The 25,876-nt window shown below is 44.3% G+C and overlaps 1 protein-coding gene across 3 annotated transcripts in view; it reads right to left on the reverse strand.

Moving 5' to 3' along the window:
- JAK1 (Janus kinase 1) overlaps positions 1–25,876 on the reverse strand; it is a 57,705-nt gene that overhangs the window by 7,448 nt on the left and 24,381 nt on the right. Inside the window, exons 2-16 of one of the 3 annotated variants that reach the window (XM_051625492.1) lie at positions 19,685–19,759; positions 18,629–18,827; positions 15,944–16,067; positions 11,638–11,791; positions 10,052–10,215; positions 9,505–9,847; positions 8,081–8,254; positions 7,196–7,353; positions 6,359–6,482; positions 5,222–5,408; positions 3,273–3,379; positions 1,981–2,127; positions 1,403–1,493; positions 799–926; positions 401–536 (exon numbers count right to left, since the gene is read on the reverse strand). In XM_051625492.1, the coding sequence (XP_051481452.1) occupies positions 401–536; positions 799–926; positions 1,403–1,493; positions 1,981–2,127; positions 3,273–3,379; positions 5,222–5,408; positions 6,359–6,482; positions 7,196–7,353; positions 8,081–8,254; positions 9,505–9,847; positions 10,052–10,215; positions 11,638–11,791; positions 15,944–16,067; positions 18,629–18,827; positions 19,685–19,690 (2,242 nt within the window). In that variant the 5' untranslated portion in view covers positions 19,691–19,759. Of the gene's footprint in view, positions 1–400; positions 537–798; positions 927–1,402; positions 1,494–1,980; positions 2,128–3,272; positions 3,380–5,221; positions 5,409–6,358; positions 6,483–7,195; positions 7,354–8,080; positions 8,255–9,504; positions 9,848–10,051; positions 10,216–11,637; positions 11,792–15,943; positions 16,068–18,628; positions 18,828–19,684; positions 19,764–25,876 lie in introns of all 3 variants that reach the window. The other 2 variants (XM_051625491.1, XM_051625493.1) reach the window with 2 other exon arrangements.

The following is a 25,876-nucleotide window of genomic DNA, read 5'->3' on the forward strand; positions in this document are numbered from 1 at the left end:
CTGAGACAGAACACAGAACCAAAGCATTTGGGAGCTCATACCAGAGGACAAAAAAAATCAGCCTTCTACATTATTCTTAACTAAAATAAAGCTGCAGTGTTTGTCCAGTTTGAGGGAAATCTTGATTCCCAAATCCCTGTTCTCAGACGCCATGTTTCTGTGGCTTTGACACGCTACAAAATACTGAGATTCCTTCAATATTGTCTCACTAGACTTGACATGATTTTAAGAGAAATGTCAACAACACCCCCCACCATCAGCAACCCCCTTCCTGCCATGTAGATTTCAGGTTCATGGAAGCTGGTAACTATTCTAGAGTCAGTTCTACTTGGTACAAACAGTGTTTCTTCCTCTCCCCTTCCCCACCACGCTGCAGAGAACGCTGCCTCCTGCCCCATACCTTGTCTGGACAGCACAGTTATTGGGATTCCTGGGTCACTCAGCTTTATGAAAGGCCCATATTCTGTGTCAATTCCCTCTCTTGCCAGGAGGATGTTCTTAGTACACACGTTTCCATGTACCAAGTCCTTATCCTCCTACAGAAAGGGAGGAAAAGAAGAGTGAGTGCAGGGAGCTCTGGAAGTGCTCCAAGACACCTACAGCACAGGGGATCACTGGGAAATACTCCAAGCTGAAAGCCAAAACTGCTGCTTGGAAGAAATTATCCTAGGGGAAAACCACAGAAAGGAAGAGTAGGGAAACATACTGTTCACACGTAAGTATTTGTAGAGCTGATACGTTTTGGAAAAGACAGAGAGCAGCAGCTCCAGGCAATGCTCTGTCAAGGTATCTTCTTACCAAGTAGCTCAGGGCACTGGCAAGTTGCTTGGCAACCTTGAATTTCCAAGGAGTTGTCAGGACTTCACTCTTCCGATGCATGAACAGATCCAGGGGTCCAAATTCAACAAACTCTTCAACCATGATATCTGCAAAGTCAGGGGCACCAAGTCAGTGCTGCAATAACCCGTGTCTGGCGCAACCGAACAGGCTGGTACTGCTGCCCAGGGAAGGTAGTTACAGCATGTCTTTATTTCACCTTCCACAAGGTTTATTTCAGTGCTCAGAGTCCAAACAGAAAGGCTGAGGAGAGTGGCTTTACCTAGTAAATGAACAGTAAACCCAGAACCAAGCATTTCAAACACCAGGCAGAGCCTTCCCAGGGAACAACCATCTGCCAGAAGGTTGGGGGGTACGGACACCCCCAGGAATCACCCCCTAGGACACTTAAGGCAGCATTGGGAGGGGAAATGTGTTACCAGGAAGGGCTTTGCCCTGCCTGGTGTTCAGTTCCCCTTCTGGCTGTCCCAGGAAGCCAAGAGCAGCAGGGGCTGTGCCTGCCCCCCATGAGCACAGAGCTGAGCAGCCCCCCTGACCCTGCCCAGGCCTTGGTCACTCGACTCACTTTCCACGTCGCGGACACAGACCCCGTGGAGAAGGACAATATGCTTGTGGGACACCTGCCTCATCATGCTGGCTGTTTCAAAGAATGCCTGCTGGGAAAGAAAGAATCATGGAATCACAGAATGCCAGGTTGGAAGGGACCTCAAGGATCATCTGGTCCAACTGTTCTAGGTAACAATACAGTTGATAGGAGGTGGCTCAGCACCCTGTCCAGCTGAGACTTAACACTGTCCAATGTGGGGGAATCCACCACTTCCCTTGGGAGACTCTTCCAATGTTGGACTGTCCTCATGGGGAAAAATTTACCTCTTGTGTCCAACTGGACTCTCCCCAGGAGCAACTTGTTTCCATAACCTCTTGTCTTTTTCCATGGGACTCCTTGTAAATAGGGAGTCTCCATCTTGGTCGCCACCCTTCAAGTACTGGAACATGGGGATAAGGTCCCCCCTGAGCCTTCCCTTCTCCAGGCTGAACAAGCTCTCTCAGCCTTTCCTCACGTGGCCTTTGTTAAAGGCTTTTCACAGTGAGCCGTGTGCAGGATTGTTTGTACCACCACAAACAAAAAGGAAAAATACTTGCCAAAGAAATGTCTCTGTGGCTGGGGTCCAAGACCTTGAGGAGCACTTTGATCTCTTTTTCATTCTGGTATCCTAGATTCTCATCATCCTTGTAGTTGAGAATCCCTGAGTAAATCTGTGTCCTCGTCCCTCTTCCAAGGTGCTCACCCTAAGACATGACACACCAGGTATTTTTCAAACCAAGACAGGAAGCAAACAAGTGCAAATCTACACAAATACTTCCATCTCCACCCTGTTCTGCCTGAGTGGACTTGGCCCTCACTCCATTGAGCTACATCTAGACTTTAAATCATTACAGTGAGGAAGCACTGACAGCCTCTTCATCCTTGCTTGACTGGTGTCTCTGAGCATCCTCACCCCTGCAGGTCCACCTGGTGTTAAAGGGCTCTTAGATCTCCATTCACATCAAACACATTCATTTAACCTTACTAGACTAAACACCAAATGAATAAATAATAACAGGTCTCTTATTGACAATAAGCTGCAATTGAGGCAATCTTTCATGTGTTTCCAAAAGTTAAGAGGAAGTAATACTTCAATGGAACACTTTGTTTGGGAAAGCAATTTCCTCCTAAATAACCTGGGATGTGTTTGCAGGAAGCCTGCACCCTGACTGCAAATTAACCAATCAAAAAACAATCCACATCATCTGTATTTGTCCTCCCCAGCCAGTCATGCAATTAAAAAAAAACCCAAAACTTTTTATTCCCCTGAAGAAGATGTTGGTTTTAAGAGCTCAGGTCTTTTAGAAACATTAAATGTGGGTTTTTTTCAACTTTATACAACTGTTAGAATGTTTGGGTGCTAGATCAGTTTGGAACACAGAATTTTAAATGGCAAGACTCTTCAGGGCTTGAATTTCACCCTTTTTTTAAACTATAGGATAGTATCTTAAACCTCAAGTTGCCTGTTTCTCTGCCGTATCAGGCTTTGAAAGATACAGCCACATTTAACAACAAAGCAGCTGGGAAAAGCAGCTCTTAAAACTTCCAAGACTTTTTAATAATGACCTTAGCAGCACCTCTTTCCACAGCCATTAGAAAATTGCTCAAATACCAGTTTGATTCCTGGTGAAAGGCATTTCTTCCAAGCCTCTTTTCAACACAACAACACACAAACATTTAGAGTCTTCAGTAAGAGGCTTCAATACAAACAAAGATTCAAAAGAAGTTTTGCTGAGGATAAAGGGGAGTGGAAAACCAGCCAGAATGGGGTGGTTTCACATGGCTTGATGTGTGGGGCTGGGCTGGCAGCCCCTCTGTAAGGATGAAACACAGCCCAGCAGCCACTTACCTGCATGATTTCTTCCTTGAGGATTCGATGGAAACTCAGCTGCCCCACGTGATCAACAGGCTGCCATTCCTGAGCCTTCTTGGTTGCAACCAGCAAGTTGGAGATTTCTGGAAGGCAAGGGAGAGGAAATGTTCCTTAAGGCTTTTCAGAGAGAACTGCATTAACCCTTCTCAGTCAGTAAAGGCTGAGAGACCTGGGGCTGTTTAGTCTGGAGAAGAGCAGACTGAGAGGGGATCTTACTGATGTCCTTAAGTATCTGAGGGGTGGGTGTCAAGAAGGAAGGACCAGTCTCTTTTCAGTGGTGCCTGTGATAGGACAGGGGGCAGTGGGCACAAACTGGAACACAGGATGTTCCACCTTAACATGAGGAAGAACATCTTTCCTGTGAGAGTGACAGAGCCCTGGGACAGGCTGCCCAGAGAGGCTGTGGAGTCTCCTTCTCTGGAGACTTTTAAGACCCACCTGGATGCCTTTCTGAGTGACCTGCCCTGGCAGGGGGGTTGGACTCAATCTCCAGAGGTCCCTTCCAGCCCTGACAGTTCTATGACTGTGTGCTCACTGCAAGGTAATTCCCCAAATGAATGAGGAGGGAGGGAAAAAAGAAGAAACTTTGAGTTCACTTATGCTTAAGCAACTTCTGTTCTCTCCTCAACACAGAAATCACTGCAGCAGAGCTCCATGTTTTATATTATATCTAGAATGTTAATATCAGCCATATTAGGGCTGCTGTTCAGAAACTGAGCAGTGTTCACTGCACACAGGAGTGGCTGGGACTGAGCCTTCTGTTAGTCTTTGTCAATAACCAATTAAATACACAGATTGAAATAGCAGGAAAAAAAGAAAAAATAAAACCAGGGAAGAGGGAACAGAGTAGCCAAGATAACACACTGGACCCCAAGGGAAGTGATGCCAAGGAAAAGCTGAGGTGGGCAGTCATCCCCTTGACCCACTTTGTTCCATTCCAAATGCAGCTGTCAAGTTGTAATCAAAATGTCTCCATGCTGCATGTCTCCATGCTGCTGACAACCACCAGTGCTGTTCAGAAGTGCTGCCAAGCTCAGTGTCACTCTACAGAGAGAACATTCTCCTCTAACACTGTCAGAACAAGCAGGTAATTATTGTTGCCCAGTTACTCCCCTTCTTCTAACAGGAAACCATTATCTGATCAACACAACCATCCTGCTGTGTTTCCTCTTTCATATCAAACAGCTGCCAGGCACTTGTAGTTTACAGCAAACCATGTTACCCAGGGTTGGTGTGAAGTTTAACAAATGCACAATTGTCCCAGCCCTCTCAAAATCTGACCTCACAGATGGATCTACTGACTGCAGGGCTGTCCTGCTTGCTAGCAGTTGGGGACCAAACCTTCCCTGCTGCTTCCTCAGGATTAAGAGAGTCAGGAAAGCTCATAATGGGAGCAGACAAGCTTCAAACCAGAGGCTGGAGCCCTCCTTGGCTAGAGGAACACAGCGTGATGTGTGGTGGCTCTGCCTGGCACGTGACTCAGTGGAGCAGAGGAAGGACCTTATATGGTCCCTGCTTCACAGCAACCCTGCAGCCCATGACTCTGAGTCAGCTGTGACATTTTCTTTTTAAACACATCTGGGTGCATAAAGGAAACCAGAACTTCTCTCAGTGTCACTTGAAGAGTTCACACAAACTAGAGAAGAAGCTGGTGCTCTAGAAGCTCCAACCCCTGAGCATCCTGTGCTGAGCTTCTAACATTAAAAGGAGACCCCACAACCTTGCTCATGGTGCTTGCTTTCGTTTTTTGACAAGATTCCTTCTCCACAGAGAAGGAAAAGCCTTCCACTTAACCACTCTTAAGTGATAAAAGAGTTTCACAGAAGAATCCAGAACAAACCAAAGACACTGAGAATGCCTCTTATTTCTGGAGTTTGTTTCCTTTCAACAATACATTGTGTTGCTTCTGTTAAAGGACAGATTACCTCTGGGTTTTGGTTGGCAGCACCTCTTCAGTGTAAAGCTTATGTTGTCTGTCCGAAGTATTTGTCCTTTCAGGTGATCCATCAGCTCTTTTAAGGATGAGAAGGACTTGTTTGAACCATGCAGGAAGTACTCGCCTTTCTTCACTTCAATCTGGAAGTTCTTGTACTGGATTGAATTATTTATCATCTGGTATTACCAGAGAGAGGGGGGAAAAAAACAACAAAATACCCATCATTGAAGTGAAAGGATGTTTGTAAAGCCATAAAAGCTCCTCAAAAGCCTTTCACGTTACATGTAGGACCAGTCAGTCACCTGCTCCTAAGATAAGGTCCTCTAATCAAACTCCACAGAAGTAGAAAAAGGCCCTAAAGTTCCTATCACCTTCAGTCCCAGGAAGGCTCATCATAACCCACTGGAAGAAGAGCAACAGACAGATGCAAATATCTAAGTTTAGATTCTGGCTTCTGCGTTTTGCAAAGCCTGAGAGCCAGCAGAAGCTCTGACCCTTCAGAAGGAACTTTCTCTTCACTCAGCCAAGAACTTCAAAATCTGGACCAGGGTTTCAAAATCTTAGCTTAAAAATAGCCCAGCTGCCTTTCACAGCCCACACTGTTCAGCATGAGACAAGATTTCAGGCAGGTGATCAGACCTTCCAGTTTCATTCAGAGGAGCTGGGGAAGAGCAACTGAACTTTCCTACTCTGCTCTCCCAAGCTGATCGAATCATAGAATGGATTGGGTTGGAAGGGACCTAGAAGATCATCTCATTCCAACCCCCCTGGAGGGGGGACAGTGCAGACCCTGGAACAGGTTGCCCAGAGAAGCTGTGGCTGCCCCATCCCTGGCAGTGTTGAAGGGCAGGTTGGATGGGGCTTGGAGCAGCCTGGGCTGCTGGGAGGTGTCCCTGCCCATGCAGGGGGTTGGGACTGGATGATCTTGAAGGTCCCTTCCAACCCAAACCAGTCAATGATACAGCAGAAGGGTCTGGAGAAAATCAAGTACCATCATCTACCCTCTGCTGCACCAGCTACCAACAAAGGTAAGGGAGATGGCTCTTTGATAAATATATCGACATAGATTACTGCTGGGCTTCAGCTCACGGTCAGCTTCCTGCTGGGAATGTCCCACCTGACGTACCTCAGAGCCTTCCAAGCAAGTCACAGTCATGAGGATGTGGTTGAAGTTGGTGCAGCTCCACCTCAACACGTACATTCCCACCTCGTTCCCCTCCTGCCGCAGTTTGCTGATGGCGTATTCCGTGCTGGAGGAGGAGAAACAGGGAATGAGCAGCTGCATCCAAAATCTAGTATTAGTAAATACACAGGAGACCAACCCTGTATTTGGAGAACAGCAACTTAGAAATATTGATACCATTATTCCAACATTTGTCTTCATTAGACAGGCTCACAGTCAGCTGCAAAAGAGCAAGGGAAGCCTGTTGCGTGAAGCTCTCCGCATGCTTAGGGGGACACGCTGCTCCAACACCCAAGCTCTCCCTTTTCCACATGCCCCATCTTCCAACAGAAAGGGAAAAGCCAAAAAGGAGGGAAGAAGGGAAAATACTTCCTTCAGCTACTTTAAAAAACCCAAGGTTTTGTGCCTCCACCTGAGGACTCCCAGGATCAGTGCAGATAACAGTTCAGCTTGGTTTACCCAGAATAATCCCACCTGTTCAGCCAACAATGACCTTTACAGCTGTTAGTGAAGTGAGCCTCAAAACCCTCCTGTAGTGAGGTGTCTTGGTTTGAGCCAGGACGAAGCCAATTTTCCTGGTGACATGAGGACACACTGGTTTTCTAGGTGAGCTGATGTGGAGTGAAACACTTGACATTCTTCCATATCATCATCAGGAAAACCAAGTTGTTCTACAACCTGTTGTTAACTGACCACCTTCCAGATGTCCCATTTCCTACACAGCAGTACTAGAGGACTCATTTTTCCAGTGGGAAATTGCAAATCCAACGTTTTACTAACCAGATGGGTCCATGGCATCCATTTTTTATGTTGTGCTCAATCAGGGGAGGAGCCACATCCGTGCAGAGGTAGTGGTGGGCATCTGCTGTCAGCCTGAAGTACCCATCTACCAGGGATGCAAAGGACAAGGCCTCATCATGTGAGGACAGCTTTAACTCCTGCAGCAAAGAGAGGTGTTAGCCAAGAGTCCTCACAGTTCTGATAAAACATTTCAAGAGTGGTTTAACACCCAGCAATTTTTGCACAGAGATGACTACAAACTGCCCAGAAACCTGTGACAGACAAGCATACATATTAGGGAGGCAACACTGAGCATTCTCTAGCCTCCCCACTTATTACTGGCTAGAAACTTCCACCTTCCAGGATGACTTCTGTTTTGCTGGAACTCTACGTGAGATCCGTAAGGAAAACTCTTGTGCCAGCCTTTGTGAAAGGCCAGAAACTCAGGACTGGGGACATGAAGCCAAGGGCCCTCTGGAAGCTCCTTTCCAAATTCTAACAGCTGACAGTCCACAGCAAGAACCACTTAGGACACTAAAACTGGGTATCTAAATCAAACCTCCTCTCCTTCCCTCCAGGTCCTCTCTGAATTGTCTCCTCTCTGACATCCTTGCTGAGCTCCTCTTTCTTGATGCTGCTTTTGGCTGTCCAAGCTGTACAGAGGAAGGCCACAGACTAAGAAGCCAAAGAGTCCACCAGGCAGTTTGCAGCAACAAGTGGAGAGGAACAACTGTGCTCACCAGCTTGCTGCTCTTCAAACTAGCACTCTGGCACCTGCCCAGTGCTGAGGACAACATGTTTAGCTGTTACTTTAGAAAATGTTCCTCAAGGAGGTTGTCACCTGGTGCCCAACACCACTGGAGCTGTCCCAGGTTTGGTTCTCACCATTCTTTTGTTATCCTGCTTGTTAATGCTGACTGTAGACTCCTTGATCACAATGTGGGTGATTTCAGGGAAGTAGGAGAAATTGTTCCACAAGTCTTGAATTTTGTGTTTTTCTTCATCCTTTTTGGTTTTGCCATCAGATTTTTTCTTCTTCTGTTTCTCTGTCTGAGCAGACTGCAAATAAATTTTGGATAAAAGCGTAATATTAAAAACAAGGGTTTTTTTAGCAGAGTGTTTTTACTCTGTAACAGTCATGACAAATTAATCTTGCAAAGCTATTTAATTCTTGAATGCTTTTTGCACTGAATTATCAATCCATTTACATGTTCAGTGAACCTGTATTGCAAGGATCATTTTATCACACACTTCTATCAAGAACTGCCCACCAAACTACTGAAATTTCTTAATTATCTGCTTGAAACACTCTCTCTCAGAACTCAGCATTCTTGTTGCTGTTCATGCCTAACCCAGCAGCAGCAGATGAAATCCTGCCTGCAGATCAGCTTGAAGCTGAAGGTCAAAAATTATTGAAAATTATTGGTAACAACATCATTGAAAGAAGATTAATGTTCAGGCTGAGCAAAGCTTCCTGCTAGTCACAGAGAAGTTCCAACTGAGATGAAAGTCTTTGGTTTAGACATTTAAATAAGTATAAATCAGCAGAAACAGGAGCCTTGCAAGAAACAGGCTGCATTTCTTGTAAGCTTTTCTGCTCCATTTTGAGTTCTTCCTGCCCTCACCCCCACATTATCATTTAAAACAGAAATTGTCCATCAGAGAATTAGGTGACATTGAAATGGAGCGAAGTTCAAGTCTTCCTGTGCTACAGCAGAGAGCTGGCAGTGGGCTTCCCATCACCGTGGGGAGCTGAGGCAAGCAAAAAGAGGCTGATTTGTTCAAGTGTTCTATGTGCAGACAAAATCTCACTGATGTGAGAAAGCTTTAGAGTCACAGTGTCTTAACTGAGTCATGAGAAGTCTGCAAGTATGAGCAAACAGGGAGCCTGGGCTGTCACAGCCAGGAAAAGCATCAACAGGCTCTGCCATCAAGGCAGAGCACCAAGGCACAAGGGCCTTCCCAGACCTTGATCTTTCAGGACTTGTGTCTGGTCTGGCAGACACAGTAAAGTCCTTCATTTCCCTGGTGACCAGGGTGCCCCCAGAGGTTGTTCAGTGTCCAGCCTTGGAAGTTTTCAAGACCAAAATGGATAAAGTCCTGAGCAACCTGGTTTGATCCCAAAGCTAACTCTGAACAGAGGGTTGGACAAGACATCTCTAGAGGTCCCTTCCAAATTGCACAATCCTATGACCCTATGAAAGTCCTTTCAACAAAAAGCTGATCTGCAGTGTCTGAAGATCATGACCATTGTTTTGTTACACCCCCCAAAGCAACCCTCTGGTTTCCATTTATCAAGGGATACTTACATTTGGCTTGAGCCTCCACTGAATGCCATTGTTTCCTGTGACAATGACTTCATACAGTGGGAGGGTCTCATTGTCTCCACAATTAAATCTGTTTATTTCATTCTCGGAGGAAATCAGCAAAAATGGGGTCTCAAAAATTTCTGCTCCATAATGCTTAGTCAAGGTCTCCATCGTGGATAAGTATTTAACTTTCAGCTCACGTGGAGACACACTACTGTCACAGATGGTTTTGTTGTTAAACTCTTTCAGGAAATGCTTGAAAACGTTATTTATCCGAATCCTGGTTAAGAAATTCCTCTGTCTGATAGTCTTGTTCAAAGTTTCAGGAATGTAATGCTTGTAACTAGAAAGAAAAACAATGCTACGAGTTAATACTGTTGTCTCCTCAACTTTTAACTCTTTAAAAACGTGCAACTGCCTTACTCTGGGTTACAGCAAACCACTGTGCAGTTGGTACTGCAGCCCCTGGAAGGTGGAACCCCTTCAAATCCCTTCTGGAGAGAAGTTCAGCAGACCCAACAATGACAAAGAAGTGATCCCAGCTCACCTGATGTCTTTGGGAAGCTCGGGAAGCTTCATGTTTTTCTTGATGGCATAGTAGGAGATTGCAAGGACAGCCATCCCCAGACATTCATTCTCAATTTCATGGACCTCTTCATCATTTTTAGGATCACGGATTGGTGCCAGGCCTTTCACTAAGTCATACTGACCCTTAATAGGAAGCAAAACAAGAAAACTACCAGCTTTGGTATTTGTCACAGTTGATCTCTAAGCAAGCATCATGGCACAAGATCAGGGGCTCTTCTCGAGCAAGAAGAGTCACCCAAAACCAAAAGCCAGGACAGCAGCGGGTAGGAGAGGATGGGAAGAGCTGGGCAAGAGATGCAGTCTTCTCTGGAACCAGTGGGACAGAAATCTGGGCAAGCCCTGGTCACCCCACAAACCCAGCCTACCTGAGAAGAACCACCAGCATCTGTGCCTAACACAAGTCTTTTAAAATGACAGTTTGAGAACAGGTGGAATCATCACAACCCTGCTTGACCCAATATTGTCTGACAAGACCCATTAGGGTCCCTACTCATTCCACAACTGAAAAGGTGCTTTTCTTCTTTTTGCTGGCACTCAAAAAAGGTGATGAAAAGAAAAAGGAAGGACAACACTCAATTTTACAGCTGCAAGTGTATCTATTTTTTAAGTGTAGATGGGAGTGTTCATGTGAAATATGGTATAAGTTTGATTATGCAGAAAAAAAAAATCTGTGCTTCTTTTATCACTTTAGAATGCAAGTGGCACCATGAACATGCACAGAGAGCTGTAGGTAACTTGGTGCTTCATTGTGGCTTCACAACAAAACAAGGACTCACTGGAGCAGCTTCATGCTCTCTCTTTTTCTGCAGGCCACAATCATACCACAAAGACTGAAAATCCTGCAGTAAGTACACTCAGAATTAGCAGCAAACGTTTTTCTCCGCTGCATTTCATCTGCTCATTTCACAAGCCTCCATCAACTTCAACCTCTCCACTTCTTTGGTGAACCCAGACAGTTACTGCTTTGCAAAACCCTCTGTGTGTCTGTGAACTTCTCTGAACAAGAACACAAGCTTTCTGCAACAGGGACCCTGCCTACTTAGCAGCTACCAAGTGGGAGGCACAGCAGAAGCAAAGAAAACCTGCCTGTCATCAGGCTGGCAGTGATTTGATCCATTTTTTAACATCCCACAGGAAAAAAGACTCATGCAAAGGACACTGCACTGTCCCTTTCTATACTGCTAATGTTCCTCTATAGGACTATAAAAGTCAAAGTCACTATGTGCAAATGTTTTGCAAATAAAAGATGATGGTATTTATTGGCAAAAATAGCTAATATTAAAAGAAAATATGCTGTAAAACCGGAGTCATTTGTGGACTGTGAGATGGGCAGTTTCTTCACACTTTCTGCATATGGGTAGGTTGTTCTTCATGGAGCAAATTCTCCTCTCTCCACCATACAGGACTGTCAATAAGGTAAGGTTACATGTGCTTGAATAGTCTGAAAACAGGTCTTTAAAGCAGCTTCTACTGGATCAAACAGTGTTTGTGCAGGGAAACAGAATCACAGAAACACAGAGTCAGCACCACCAAGCAACCTCTTACCTGTGCAAAGATGTATTCTAAAGAGTTTGCATCAAGTATGGGGGCTCCCTCTGGAGCCAGCTTCTTCTCATAAGTGCTCTTTGTCTTCCTTGGTGAATGCCTCCGCACTGAGGGCTCGTTTTCACTAGCCCCATGCCAGTTTGTAAAGTAGTATCTTGCAAGAAAAGAGGAAGAAACTTTAAAACCTTTTGGGGAAACCATCCTTTTGCATTCGATACATAATTTAAACTTTTAAAAGAAAACCAGTTACAAGTCAAAATCCATCAATTATCAGCCCTGAGACTGCAAATTAAAGTGGTTCATTGCTGAAACTGCAGGTCTGGCCTGAGGAACTGGGGGAAAATGGTGTGTTAGCCAAAAGTCTGGAGTGTCTCTACTCAACAGTACCTCACCCTTCACTCAGGATGCCATGACTGACTGCCTGGCGTGGCCCACACAGTCCACTGAACAAGAAGACACCACTCAGGTGACAAGTCCATTCCCATCACCTCTGACATTGCTTGAGCAGTGTGAGAGACTGAAAAGCCTCTACTGTGCATAGACCCACAGCTGGTGGTTTTATCCCAAGAGAAAATGGCTTATCCAAAGGGTTAAAGAGACTTTCCTTTCTAAGTTAAGTCCCCAAAAGGCATGTATCTATAGCAGGAGTAGGGACATGAACACAAAACTATACCAGGAACTCCTGACAAGTACTGCAAGATACTGCAGAGCTCCTTTGGTTGGAGCATATAAAGCAAAGCAAAGTAAACCCAATCCTTCTGCCTCCAGGAAATGACTTTGTTCCCTTATGCTCCTTTATAAAACCAGTGATAATTAAGAATTCCTTTTTTTTATTATTATTTCCTGAAAATAATTATGGGCAAGGTATTGTGTATTGTTTGTAACTGAGAGGAGAATTTGCTCCTTTCCCCATTAAACTGCACTGATTACAACAACACTTAGAAGCTACAATAAAAATTAGAGCCCCATTTTTGAGGAACCACATCAACACAGAAGGAGAGACACTGCCTTGAGGAGAGCCATGGGCTTGGGGTGAGGGGGAGACAAATTCTTACTGTTCCACTTCCACAAGCACAAACAGGAGCACAAGGTTTCCAGTTCAGAAGTCCTGCAAACCAGCCTGAAAGGAGACTCTGTGCACCTGGGTTTCAGGAGCACAACCCACCTCTCCTTCCAAGTACCTACAGCATGGGTGGGAACCAGTGGAGGGGAGGGATTTTGGGAGACAGCCCAGGCAGGTCAACCTGGGAAGGATCAGTTCTGCACTTTACCCAGAAAATGGGAATGCTAGAGGGGGATCTGCTGTCCTCTCTCACCTGTAGCAGCCCTGATAGTCCTTCTTTCCAAAAACGTGTCTTGGGTCCCTTCTCCACACCCAGAAACGCTGCCACCTCTGGCTCAAACACAACCCAGCCGTGGAAGAGTTAAACTCCTCCTCCATCAGCTGCTGTGCTAATTAGTCCAGGATGTTACAAAATACTGTGGTTTATGTTGTAGACTTTTTGGTGGTTTGTTTTGTTTTGGTTTTTTTTTTTCACTTGAGGCAAGTGAAAGAAATATAAGGCTGGTTACAAAGCTTCAAGTGAAAAGCAAGTCCTTTTCAGACCTTACCAGAAGTACAGCAGCTGGCACAGATGTGATGGGGACAGGAGGAGGAGGAGAAACCTGCACAGTCAGAAACCAAATCTAAAGCTTTCAGCAGTGGGAGAAAAATCAAACATCTAAATGTGTTTGAAACTGCTCAGCCACACACCTTAGTTTTATAGATACAATTTTAATAGGACATGACTAAATCAAACCTATCAGTGGAAGGAAATTTCAGAAATAAGGCTGTCCACATAAAAATGATTTAGTCTCTAAATGATTATATACAGCCTGATACACTGCACTTTTAAGTAAGCCCAGATCATTTTCCTTTTTCAAGAGAGATTCTGCCTCTTGCAGAGCTCTGAATAAACAAAATCCATTCAGAGAACAGTTTCACAATCCTGTATTGCCCACAATTCTTCAGTCCTCAGCTGTGCTCTCAGTTCAGATGCCCAAGCCAAGACACACAATAGATCAGAAATGAAAGAAAGGAAAACACCACTTCACCAATACACTACAGTATTCCTAAGGAGACAGGAATCTTCAGATGTTATTGCTTAACTCATAGTATTTTCTTAAATGCATAAGAAATTATTTTAAATACGTTTTATTAGACCAAAGTTTGCCAGTTTTCATGAAGTGCAGCTGACAAAAGAGATGCCCCTGCCAAACTTCAAATCCCAGCTCCTAAGCCTAAAAAAATAAACCACCAGAACTTTTAAATGGAGGAAGCAGGGCATTCTGCAGCTTCAAAATGGTGGAACAGAAGAATTTCAAGAAAACAAAATTCAGCATGGAGTAATTTTGCCCCTGTGCCTAAAACTGGATAGAGTTACAAACACCCAGTGAGGATTGTAAGAGAGTATACTGTTCAAGCAGGTGTAAAGAAGGTGGTCTGACCCACTGTGCAGGTAAGATGCAGTAGGAATGAAGGAGTCCCTGGAGAGAGCTCTCAGCATTCACCCAAAGCAGAAACATCAACACCAAACACAGCAGAAGCTGTTCTCTTTAAGAAATGAGTTAAAAACAGCATCATACTTCTAGTTGGAGGATTAAATTCCCACAACTACATGTTTAAAAAGCCACCTTCTTCTCTTGAGGAGAGCAGACCACATCAGAGAACTTCAGTATCAGGGGGAAAAGCCCCAGATACACATTATGCCAAGAGTTTTTATTATCCAATGCATGGTTAATCTGACTGATCTCTTGAAGCAAGAAAGGGCACTTAATGCTCTGTAAAAAGCCACGAGAGTCCTCAGAGCTTCTTCTAGAGAGTCACTCAACTGCATTATTGTATGGAGTTTATCTGCCAAACTTAATTGCAGCTGTTTAAATCTGAGATTAGTCAAGGTTAACACTGTTAACAGACTCTGATACAGTAAAAGGACAAAACTATCATGTCCTCTTCCTCTGCTAAAAACAGGCAGTGGTATCATCCTTACTTGAAAAGCAAAGATCTTTTTGTTGACTATCAGTATTTTTTTCCCCCCCTCGTAACAGTTGATCCAACAACAATAACAACTCCAGTCTGGCACAAATGTAATCAGAATTGAAACACCTTCAAAGGTCATATTTTCAAAGCTCTCTCTTTGTATCTGCATAAGCAAAGTGGTTGTTTTTCTCTAAGGAGCCTAGAAAATGGTTTAGATGCACAACCTGAGGTTTACACGTGCCAATTCTCAGAGTCATGATCTCTCTGACTAGAGATTATCAGGAAAAAGAGGATAAAATGCATATAGATATATCACTACTTGAAGTTTTTGTCTCTACAGTCCAAACTGACCGTGCATATGAGTATTACATTTTAATCCAAAGAAGGAATCATACATAAAAGCTTATTTTCTTACAGTTGCACCTTGAAGAATCAGCAAAAATGATCTGTGGACTTGCTTTAGGAAGATGGGTAAAGTCTCTAGACTAATTATTCTTGGAAGCAAAGCTTATTCCATATATTTTTCTCCTACATCATATGCTTAAAGCTCGTATTGATGCAGAAAAGTCAGACTAAAAATCCAAAAAAGAAGTGTAATGTGCAGAATTAGCTTTCTATCAAATCCTAAAAGGACACCCTTCCTTTAGCCTCAGCATGTGAGAGTGCTGAAGGGCTGCCAGCATTCCTGCCTTCCTGCTCCAGCGGATGAGGGCTGCTGTACCCACCCATTCCCCAAAATCTCCACAGGTTCTGTGTCTATTTTAAGTATGCCACATAAGGCCCAGTCTGATGGCACATGTCAGGTAAAGATCCTGGCAACAATGGTTTCAGGGCACTCACAGCAAGATCACCTAAAGCCCTCTGCATTCCCAGAGAAGAATTCCAAAAGCAACAGCACTTTGCTTTTCCCTTTCAGGCTCATACTAGAATTCCCATTGACTCCAGTAGGAGTAGAGTTCCCTTTCAAACACTTCAAATGGAAATTGAAACATGCAAAAATACTGACCTAATAAAACAACATTCTCTGATCCTGTTTATTTTTCCAGTTTAGCTTTTAGCTCCTTCAGTCACCTACAGCTTTGTGGATAGAGGTTCTTGTGGCTTTTTCACTTCTGGGGCTTTTTTCAAGATGCAAACAAAAAAATCAGGAGACTTTTTAAGCTTCTCCTGTTAAGCTCTTCTCTACACTGTGAAAAGCAACCTGCTGCTTTAATGAGTTCAGCAGTAAGAGTCAGAGCACCCATCCTGTGTGGCCAAGGAATCATTTTTCAGATGTTTTGCACTTACCTCATTCGATAATGGAGCCGCTGTGACGTTTTCTCATCTATCTTAAAGACCTGGTTTGGTGCATACCAGAGTTTTCTGTTCTCATCATACAGTGCAAAGAGATTATGGCACAGAGGAGATATAGCTGTTGGAGAAGAGGAAACAATTGTATGAATCACCAGGCTGCAAGATATACGCACATTTAAAAAATATAAAAGGGATAAAGCAAATATCTGACCTTGCAAAACAGACCATAAAAAGAATCTGATACCAAGGGTTGTTTAAAACAAACATTAAGAAAGTTATGGCTGAAGTGGAACTGCAAACTGTGCATTGGTTGACTCCACTAGTTTTATGGTGTATTAAATAGCACATCATTTCAGCTACTTCCAGCATTAAACTTAGTCCCGAATCCTAATTTTGCCAAAGGTCTGAACTTCAGAGGAAAGGACTTAAAAATCTTCCCTTTTTGCAGATTGCAGACATGGGTATTTTAACAGAACCACTCAGCAACACCAGAACTTTGCTCTCAGTCGTATTTTATTAATAAATTTTACTCCCATAGTTGAAAGAGAAGCTTTTAGTGACAGGATGAAAATCCCCTTCTCGTTAGCCAACAAGCAGGAAGCACAACACGTCATTTTTCCATTCTTTGCTAATTCAACAGACCTTTTTTCCAACAGAAAACAGACTTTTATCTAGATTGTCCTGTTTCAACCTTTGCATTTATATCATCCCAGCAAAAAACAGGCTATGGTATGTTTACAGGTCTACGGTTGTTTGAATTCCTTGCTCAGTTCCTTGAGTTTCCTGCTGGAGAGGACAAGGGCTTTTTGCAAAGGCCCTGGCCAGGCAGCAGCTCTGCAGAGAGCACAGTTACCATGTGCTTAAGTGCCTTTCTGAAACAAGGCCAACTGCAGAGCACTTCGTTGGGGTCCTGCAGAATTCAGTGGAACCATTTCTGTTGCCAGCTGGGGAGAGAGAGCAGAAGGGAAGAAGCCCAGGAAATAAAAGCTGAAGAGCCTAATTGCACAGTTCACAGCAGGTGGGGTCGGGCAGCCACTGTCTTCTGCAGATCAACCAGCAGCAGGGAGATGCCCCCACGGGTTTAACCCTTCCAGCTGTGATGTGCAGCACGGAGCAGCACCACAGGCTGGCTGAAACGGGTCAGACTTCTGTCCTCCACTGCCTTGTGCTGTGGACTGAGGAAAAGCCAGAGATGGCAGAAGGAAGCTCCCTCAAGGAAAGCTCACTTTAAGTCATTCCCCTTCAAGGCTTTTAAACTCCCAACAGAAACTCCTGGGACCAGTTGCAGTGTGTAGGTTCACACCCACACCAACAGCAGTTCACAGCTCCTACACACTGACATTAACAGGTGGAGTTTAAGTACTCCTCATTTCCATTCAAACTTCCAAAAACAACATGAGCACTTATTTGACAAGGTTTGTCCTTCACACTCCCATCACTCCTGCCTTTCCAATGGAAGAGAAGTACTTTGGCAAATGAACTGAAGGGTACTCAGTGTTACAAGGACCAAGAAGAAACCATTTAAAAGGTACAGGAAAACTTATGCCCAGTTTGCCTGTTTATACAGGCAGATTCACCACTCCCACATGAGCTGAACAATACTTAGTGTTCTGTGAAGCTTGGGGAACACAAAATTGAGATCAGGGCAGGAAAGAACTTTATGGAATTGTAAATGTAAAAGTTCACTGGTTCATGAGGCTCAAATATAAATTAATTCCACTAATTCCAGAATTACATAGATGTTTAAATATTTTGCTGAGTCAAGGCCACAGTGACAAAGCAAGGTATCTCCATTATATATTTATGTGTTACCACAGTTCAGGTTATCTTAAGAGATGAATTACTAGTGCTACAGCAAAGAAGTGTCAAATAACAGAAACCAAAACCAGCAAATAGGTTTTGTTTGTTATTTTTTCATTTGCCCTCTCCAAAATATTTTATAACACAGGTCAGATCCTGACAGGCTCAGCAACTAGAACACCAGGTAAAGGCAGGTCTGTGTTTACTTACTTGCACAGGGTGTCTCCTCTTCTCTTAAAGGAAAACTAATCATAGAATCATCACAGAATCCCAGACTGGTTTGGGTTGGAAGGGACCTTAAAGATCATCTAGATCCAACCCCCTGCATGGGCAGGGACACCTCCCACCAGACCAGGTTGCTCCAAGCCCCATCCCAGCTTCCTTGGGCAATCTGGGCCAAGGTTTCAACACCCTCACAGCAAAGAATTTCTTCCTAGTGTCTAACCTAAATCTCCCCTCCTCCAGTTTTAATCCATTCCCCCTTGTCCTCTCACTACAAGCCCTTAAAAAAGTCCCTCCCGAGCTTTCCTGGAGCCCCTTCAGGCACTGGAAGGCCACTACAAGGTCTCCCAAGAGCCTTCTCTTCTCTAGGTTGAACACCCCCAACTCTCTCATCCCACCCAGATTAAAAAAATCAGTACCTGTATCTGCCAGAAACCAGGATGGGAAATCACCACTTGACACAAAACTCCAGACAGTTCTCCCATTTCAAGCAGTTTAAGAACTGCCCCACCTGACCCTTGGCAAAATGTTCCACCCTAGACTACATAACATGCTGATTTTTTCTACAGGCACTGCCTAGCATGTAGAGAAGGACACATCACTTTGGATACTGTCAGGCCTTGCCACTGAGAACTTAGATCAAATCCAGATACTCACAACACTTCTGGGCAGCTTCAATGCACAGCTCCTCCGAGGTGAACTGGCCACTGCTGTAACAAATGGGACTTTTATCTTGCAGGTAGAAAAGCACTTCTAAACCCTGATGCTGGGTTTCCAGGTTTACTTCACTCTTCTTTGTGCTCCTCATTTTTGCACAGAAAGCCATGGCTTTGCAATCTTCTTTAACATTTAGATACTGGAAGTGAAGGAAGAAGAGTTAAGCAAAATGTGAAGAAGAGATTTTGTCAGAACACAAATCCACTGCTTAATGAGCTGCTGCATTCTACCTGGGCTAGGCTCAGCACTTCTCACATCTTCACACTGGGAGCCTGATTATTCCAAATCAGTACTTTTCACAAATGAGGAGAAAAGCAAAAAATAGAAAAGTCAATGATTTTTTTTTTGTTTCCGGTAACTCTGTTCCAAATAATTTCTTCTATTCTGGTGGTTTCACAACCATTCTAGAAGGTTTCTCTTCTGACTGGAAAGCAGGATTGACTTTCACATCCTTAAGCACCTATCTGGCTGAGAAACAATACTTGAGGCTGGGTAATATAAACAGTTCAAATTATATTTCCTTTTTTTTAAAAAAAAAAAGTTTGCTTCTGTTTTTACCATCTCCTTAACAGCCAAGTATTTGTGATAGGCTTCTGTCCTCTCACCCTTTGTTTTTTAAAATGGTGATACTTAGTATGTCATGGTGAAAAGCTTTACTGAAGTTATTTTTTACTAGTACTTTTCTCTATCTTTAGAATGAAAGAGAAGCACTAAGTAGGTTTAATGCAATCACTTTAGATTGCCAAGAATGCATGAAGACAGTTCTGAATCAAAAGAAAACGTGTGTTCCATTTTACATTCAGTGCTTCAATAGAAAGAGCAGAAAGGAAACAGATGAACACACACTCCAGGTATGATGGGGTCTGTGTTCCATGTCTTACTAAGCCTTAGCTCACTTCACAACAAACACCCAAACCACCCAATTCTATAGTTCACAAACTTAATCCTCCCACCGAAAAACAAACAAACCAACCCAAACCTCAAAAGCCAACATACCTGCATTTATGTGACTGTCTGATCCTCTAGCAACTGAAACTGATTCTCTTCACGCCCTCCAAGAGCAACTTGACCCTGGCTGAGAGAAAAAAGGAAATTGTCAGGAATGGCAGTTTGAGGCACAAAGGATATGGTCAGGAAGACAAAACCCCACTTGCAGTTGGAGGGAATCTTTCCATTAATGTAACTGAGATCCAGACCAGGTCTCAACCAAAGACAGTCACAGCATCTCGGAGTCTGTGTAATGCTGCTGATTTCTTGTGACCCTCTGGGAGCACTGACTGAGATGCAAACAAAAACCAGGGGAAAGACTTGGTTATTTATTGGTTTTTTCACTTTTTCAGAGTATCAGCCATCAGTTAGGTGTTGTACTCACTGCAGCCCTTCGCTCTGACACCCACGCTTCTCTTTGCTTTGCCTCCTCCATGGCTTTTCAAGTCACTCCATTCTTAACTCCAGTTCTTCCCTGGCCTGTATTGTTTCTTCCCCTTTCAGTGTATCCGTTTTAGAGTTAGGAGTTTTATTCTCCTTTGCTCTGTGTAAAGTGCAGAGCCTTGGGTGGGCAGCAGAGAATAAGGCTGCTACTCAAGGGAGTATCACTGTGAGGGCTGAATTTCTCTCAGAGGAACCTTGTTCACTAGGAGAGCAGTCCTTGACTTCAGTGATTTAAGCAGCACTGTCACCTTCAAAGAGCCTACTTTTTTTTAAGCCTAATCTAACACAACAAACCACGTCTGGGGCTGGTTTGCAAAACTACTCCCACCCAAAGTTACAGGTTGTCCTTATCACCTGAAGCAAACCTGGGAAATATCAATACCATCTTTTTTTAATGGTAGGTGTGACAATGCCTCTATTTAAAGTATTGTCTGATACCAGAGCTGTAAAGTCAACAAAATGCTACAGGAATACTTAAGAAGAAGAGGGGGGAAGAATGGGTGTTGGTAAGAAGTCTCCTTCATCTCAATCCTGGTGGTAGAGCACAGAGCATTAGAAAAAGAGCTGGCTGGCTTGGAAGACATGCCTGTGTGCTCCTCTTCAAAGGTGGGCAGGCTGCTCTATCCCACTGGCATGGGAATAAGCCAAATGGGAAGGAGTCTGGACTCTGGAGAGCCTCCCATGCTCTGGCAGTGGTCCCACATCACAGTCTGTGAGCCACAGATCCATGCTCCTGAGAGGAAACCATCCCACTGGAGTCTCCTGGGACAGTCACTAACCTGGACAGTAAAATAAATGTGACAAATGTGTCTAAATTAAATGTGACAAAACGTGTCTAAACTAAATGGGACTGTATGGATGGTTTGGTGTCACCCATCACTCATCTGAAGCTGAAAGACTCCTCCATTTGTCTTCTCCACCCCTCCCTTTTTCTCTTCTCTCCTACCTCTGCCAGAACATACTTGAACTAAACGTGTGTTGTTTTTGCTGCAACAGCATTAGGCCCCTTCATCTGCTATGGCAGACTTCAATTAATGTGATTTTATAAACCTTAGGCTTAGTCTGCAGAAAGTCTGACCCTGTTACACAAGCTTGAAAAGTGTCCAGCAAACACGATACCATCTTAGAAAAACACAACATCTAATAGCACAGCATGTATTTACAACTAAATTGCATGTTCCTCCCATCTGTGCCACTTTAATGCTACATCTGAATTCCCAGACACATTCCCTCAACAATAAGATGGGGAAGAAGTAATTGAGAGCATGATTACTGGAGCATGCAGACAAGCCAGTCATTCTTTCTGCACAGCCCCAGAAAACTGAAATGCAGAAAGTTAAAGATATTAGCTTTAATCTAACTGAAAACACTCCCTTTCAAACGACATAACCTTACAACTGAAACTCAATATACTTTACTGTCTGTGTGGGCATAATATTAAAAAGTTTGTCCAGATGTTTTAAAATGGGAAGGGAAATATAAAACCGTTGCCTTCTAGCAGATTCATAAATCAAAAATGTTGCTTTTCAACACAGCATTCTTTGGTTTTGCTTAATAGCTCGTACTCTTGTTTCTAACCATGGCAGCAATGCCCAGAACACAAAAGAACCCTAAGTGCAGCTTCGCTTACAAGACACTTTGAGGGATGAACCAACAAAACCCACATCCAATCTCTAACTTACTCTTTACCAACGACCTTTCCAGGTATTCCCATCCTCAGGAATTCACCTTTTTAAAAACGCATCTACATCTTCCCAAAAGTCTCCTCTGCATGTGACACATCCCTGCCCTGGCAGCAGCATCTCCCCCCAGCTGGACAGAGTCCCCAGGGCAGCCGCGTCACCGTCCCCTGTCTCCTCTGCGGCACCCGGAGCTCCCCACGGCCACCACCTTCACTCCCTCCCATCTCAGGCCTCACACTACTCAGCCCTCTCACTTCACCTCCAGAATCTGAAGGGGTATTTTTATCCTTTCCCACTAAAAAGGTTTCAGAGCCCCAGTAGACAGTTGTTTCGCGTGTATCTTCTACAGATGATCCCCCTCCCTTGTGTTTCCCTGATGAACTGACCCATACCAGCTGCATCCTTCCTCAGACTGCATTTTGCTTGGCTTGCACCACGCCCCACTGGTCTCTTCCTGCAAAATAAGCTCCACTTTCCCCAGCTCATCCTTGCAGCACTTCCCAACACTTCATCCACCCTCCTCGAGCAGCACTAACCCCTGGAACCCAACACAGGGTGCCTGGGACGCACTCGGCCTCTGCCGGGAGCAGTCAGACTGACAAGACACCATGAGCTTTTTCCAGAGCCTATTTGGTCTTCACCTAGAAATGGTCTTTAGTGACACTCAGAGCAAAATATTTAGGGGAAAGCAGGACTGGCTCTTCTCCAGATCCCACTTGGTAATTCCACACCTCAAAACCTGCAGGATTCCAGCCTTCGGAGCGCTCCCCAAACCAAAGGGCTTCTCTGGTCATTTTAAGTCCTGACCAATGCACACACCAATGGACCTGTCACTTGCTTCAACATCTGCATTCGAGTCACAGAGGAACTCAGCTGGCTGGCAGGGTGAACAAACCCCCAGCCCAGTGCACCACCAGCAGAGGAGGACAACGATTCATCCTCCACACAAGGGTTATGACCACAAAACTGCTGATTTTGGCTGCACACGAGGCACAAAAAACAAAACCATGCAGCCACAACTGCCAAAATTTGCACCTCATTCATTTGGATGAGGTCAACAAGCCAATCTGGGGCCGCAGAAAGCATTTCTTTCTCATGCACAAATGAGATCCTCTCAAAATTCTGGTATCAGATAAAAAGTGAAAAAATAGGGAGGAAACCCCTCAGAGCACATCCATGCTTAACCTGAGGCAAACCTGCACACCCAGACGCGTTGGGACCTAAAAGGTGAGTTTTGCTTCCTGCTCATTTTGGGGAGGTCTGGCAGGGAAACAAGACTCTGGCCAGCTCTGCCGACCCCCTGCTCCAGCCTTGCTCCACAACCATCCCTGTGCTCTCCACACTGCCAGCAGAAACAAAGACCATGGAAGCAAAATGCAAAGATGGAAGGTCTGGTCTGGGGGCAAAAGTCCCTAAAATGTAAGGAGAGGAAAATCCTGGCTAAAATCTGACCAAACCAGACCTCAGTTTGAAGCACCATTTGCAAGCTCTTCCTCTTTTTTCCCCCTCTCAGCCCATTTAGTTTCTGGTTTCATGACAGTGACAGGGCCAGGGGATGTTTATGATTGCTTACACTAAGAAAGTAGCAGGCTTCCCTTCAGCATGCAGGGCATGCAACTTCTGGAGTCACCAGAGTTTCTGTCAGCCTGGAAGTTCTCAGTTCTTATTTTTCAACACACTCATAAAAAAAACCTGCCCAGCCTGCAGAGCACTGGACACGCAGCCAATCCAGCACAACCTAGTAGAGGCTCATTTAAAATAAAACCAGGTGCTCGACTTAACTTCATACATTTTAGCCAGAGAAAAGGACTGCAAGGATATGACAGCAAAGCCATGAAGCAGCACATTAATATTCCTCATGACTGAAGGGGCCAGCACACCCCTGAGCGACCACCCTGGGAAGGCACAACCAACACCACAGCAGGCCAAGGCTGGACCAGCCCTGATTAACTCAAGCTCACTGGTTAAGTTAAATTGTGCCATTAAAGTAGAAGATGGTGCACAGAGCTCCTTCAGGCCTAGAAGTCCTGCCAAGTAAGCTTGAGGACAGCAAAAGGTTCAGCACCTCCTTCCCTGCTGCCTGCGGTGTCCATGTCTTCTTCTGAGCTGTGGATCTGCTCACTGCACTAACTCAGCTCTCAAAGCTCCCATTCATTAACAGCAAATAATTTAACTAGAGTAACTACTACCCATGCTCTTTTCTGGGGATGTTTCTTTCCAGTCATACTGAAAAAACCCCCACAAAATACACTTTTAAAGTATTAGTTCTGGAAATGCAAGAACTCAAACAGTACAGGGCAGAAGGAGGTTCCCTTTTTAGTTCTATTTGGGTCCTCTCTGTTCATATGCATCATGTCATCATGTTTATGTATGTCACCATGTGCTATTTTGTTGGGGTTTTTTTGCATAAGACTTTTTTAACTGACCGTGTAAATTCAGTCTTTACTTTATTCTTCTCTTCTGCATGATCTCACCACACACTGTTTTACCTCTGTCCCAGCACTGCACTGGGGTTTTTCCATAATATTCATCCTGTGATAGGATTGATCTGGCCTGTAAAACTTTGTTTTAAAAAATGGGGCTGAGAGGGCATAGAACAGAGATTTTCAACAAAAATAGTCAACAGGCAGCAAGGCTCTTAAAAACTGAAAAACAGGGTGCAGATGATCAGCCATTTACAGATGTTCTATATTTCCATTTTTAGCAATCTAAGCGCAACAAGCAGAGGGGGCAGACCCCATGGGTTAATTTCTGACTGCTTTGGGCCAGACCAGCTCTTTATGAACCCACTCAACCCTCTGCCACACTCTGAGGAGGAACCCTGCTCGTTTCCTGTGCTTTTCCAATGCAATTTCAGCTGCTTCTCTGAATTTCTTGACGTCTCACCTATGTGGCAAGAAGCTTTGCAGCTTGCTCTGAGAGCTGCCTGGTAATTTACCACCTTTATTGTCCCATCTGCAGTGGCTGCTGCAGATGCAGGAGCACATATCCAAACACAAAGTCATTTTCCTCTGAGTTCCTTCATCTTGCCAGCCTGATGTTCCTTTGGGTATGGACTAGGCTTCTATGAGAGGATTGGCAACCAGCATTTTTTGTAGCTTGCTTCTGAACTATAAATGTGTACTTAATCCTTTCTAATCCACAATTTCTGCTATAACAACAACTTTCAATGACACAATTCTTGAGAAGCTTACAGTCTGTTACTACATCCTTGTATAGCCAATACAAACCACTTTTCAGCTAAATGAAGCATTCAAGGGCAGGTTGGATGGGGCTTGGAGCAACCTGGTCTAGTGGGAGATGCCCCTGCCCATGCAGGGGGGTTGGATCTAGATGATCTTTGAGGTACCTTCCAACTCAAACCAGTCTATGATTCTCTGATTAAAGTGGTATCCATTTATTTGGAGGCAAGTTCATTCTCACATCAAGCTTCAAACCATCATGGAAACCTACCAAACGACACGATTTTTACATCATGACCATGTAACCAATACTCCAAAACCTATTACAAGCAAACTAAAGGAAAGCTGATTTACTTTTTTCTCCCCACAAGCCAACCATCTAAAAAAGAACCTTATTACTAAGAGCGATGCTAACGGAACTGAAGGGAGATTCCAGACTTAAAAGAGATTTACATGGACAATGTGTTTTTATTCCTGCCTAGGACACAGCATTAATGATCCTTTTCCTTCCTTTATGTTCTCCATGTCGCTCATCTACATGTCCCCTCTCTGCCTGCACTAGAAGGCAGCAATCAGTTTGCACCTTTCAGACGTGATGGAAGTTTGCTGGCCAAGAGCCACCTTTTCTTCCCAGCAATGAAGCTGATCTTCAGGAAATGTGGCCTCTTCCTGGTGGCACTGCACTGATTTCAGGGGTTTCCTGAAGTTCAGCTCAGATGTGTGGAGAATCTTTCAGGAAAAATCAGTCGATGTGACAAAAACTCCCATGTTTTCTTGGAAGAGAACGTGTTAAGGGTGTGCAAAGCATGTCCCTTCTGGGTTTCCCTGGAAAGTGATCCTCGTCAGGTCACTAGAACTGGATGTGGCAAAACTGCTCAAGTGCTCTTTGTGCC

This window comes from Apus apus, chromosome 7 (assembly GCF_020740795.1).
Source record: "Apus apus isolate bApuApu2 chromosome 7, bApuApu2.pri.cur, whole genome shotgun sequence".
Lineage (NCBI taxonomy): Eukaryota > Metazoa > Chordata > Aves > Apodiformes > Apodidae > Apus > Apus apus.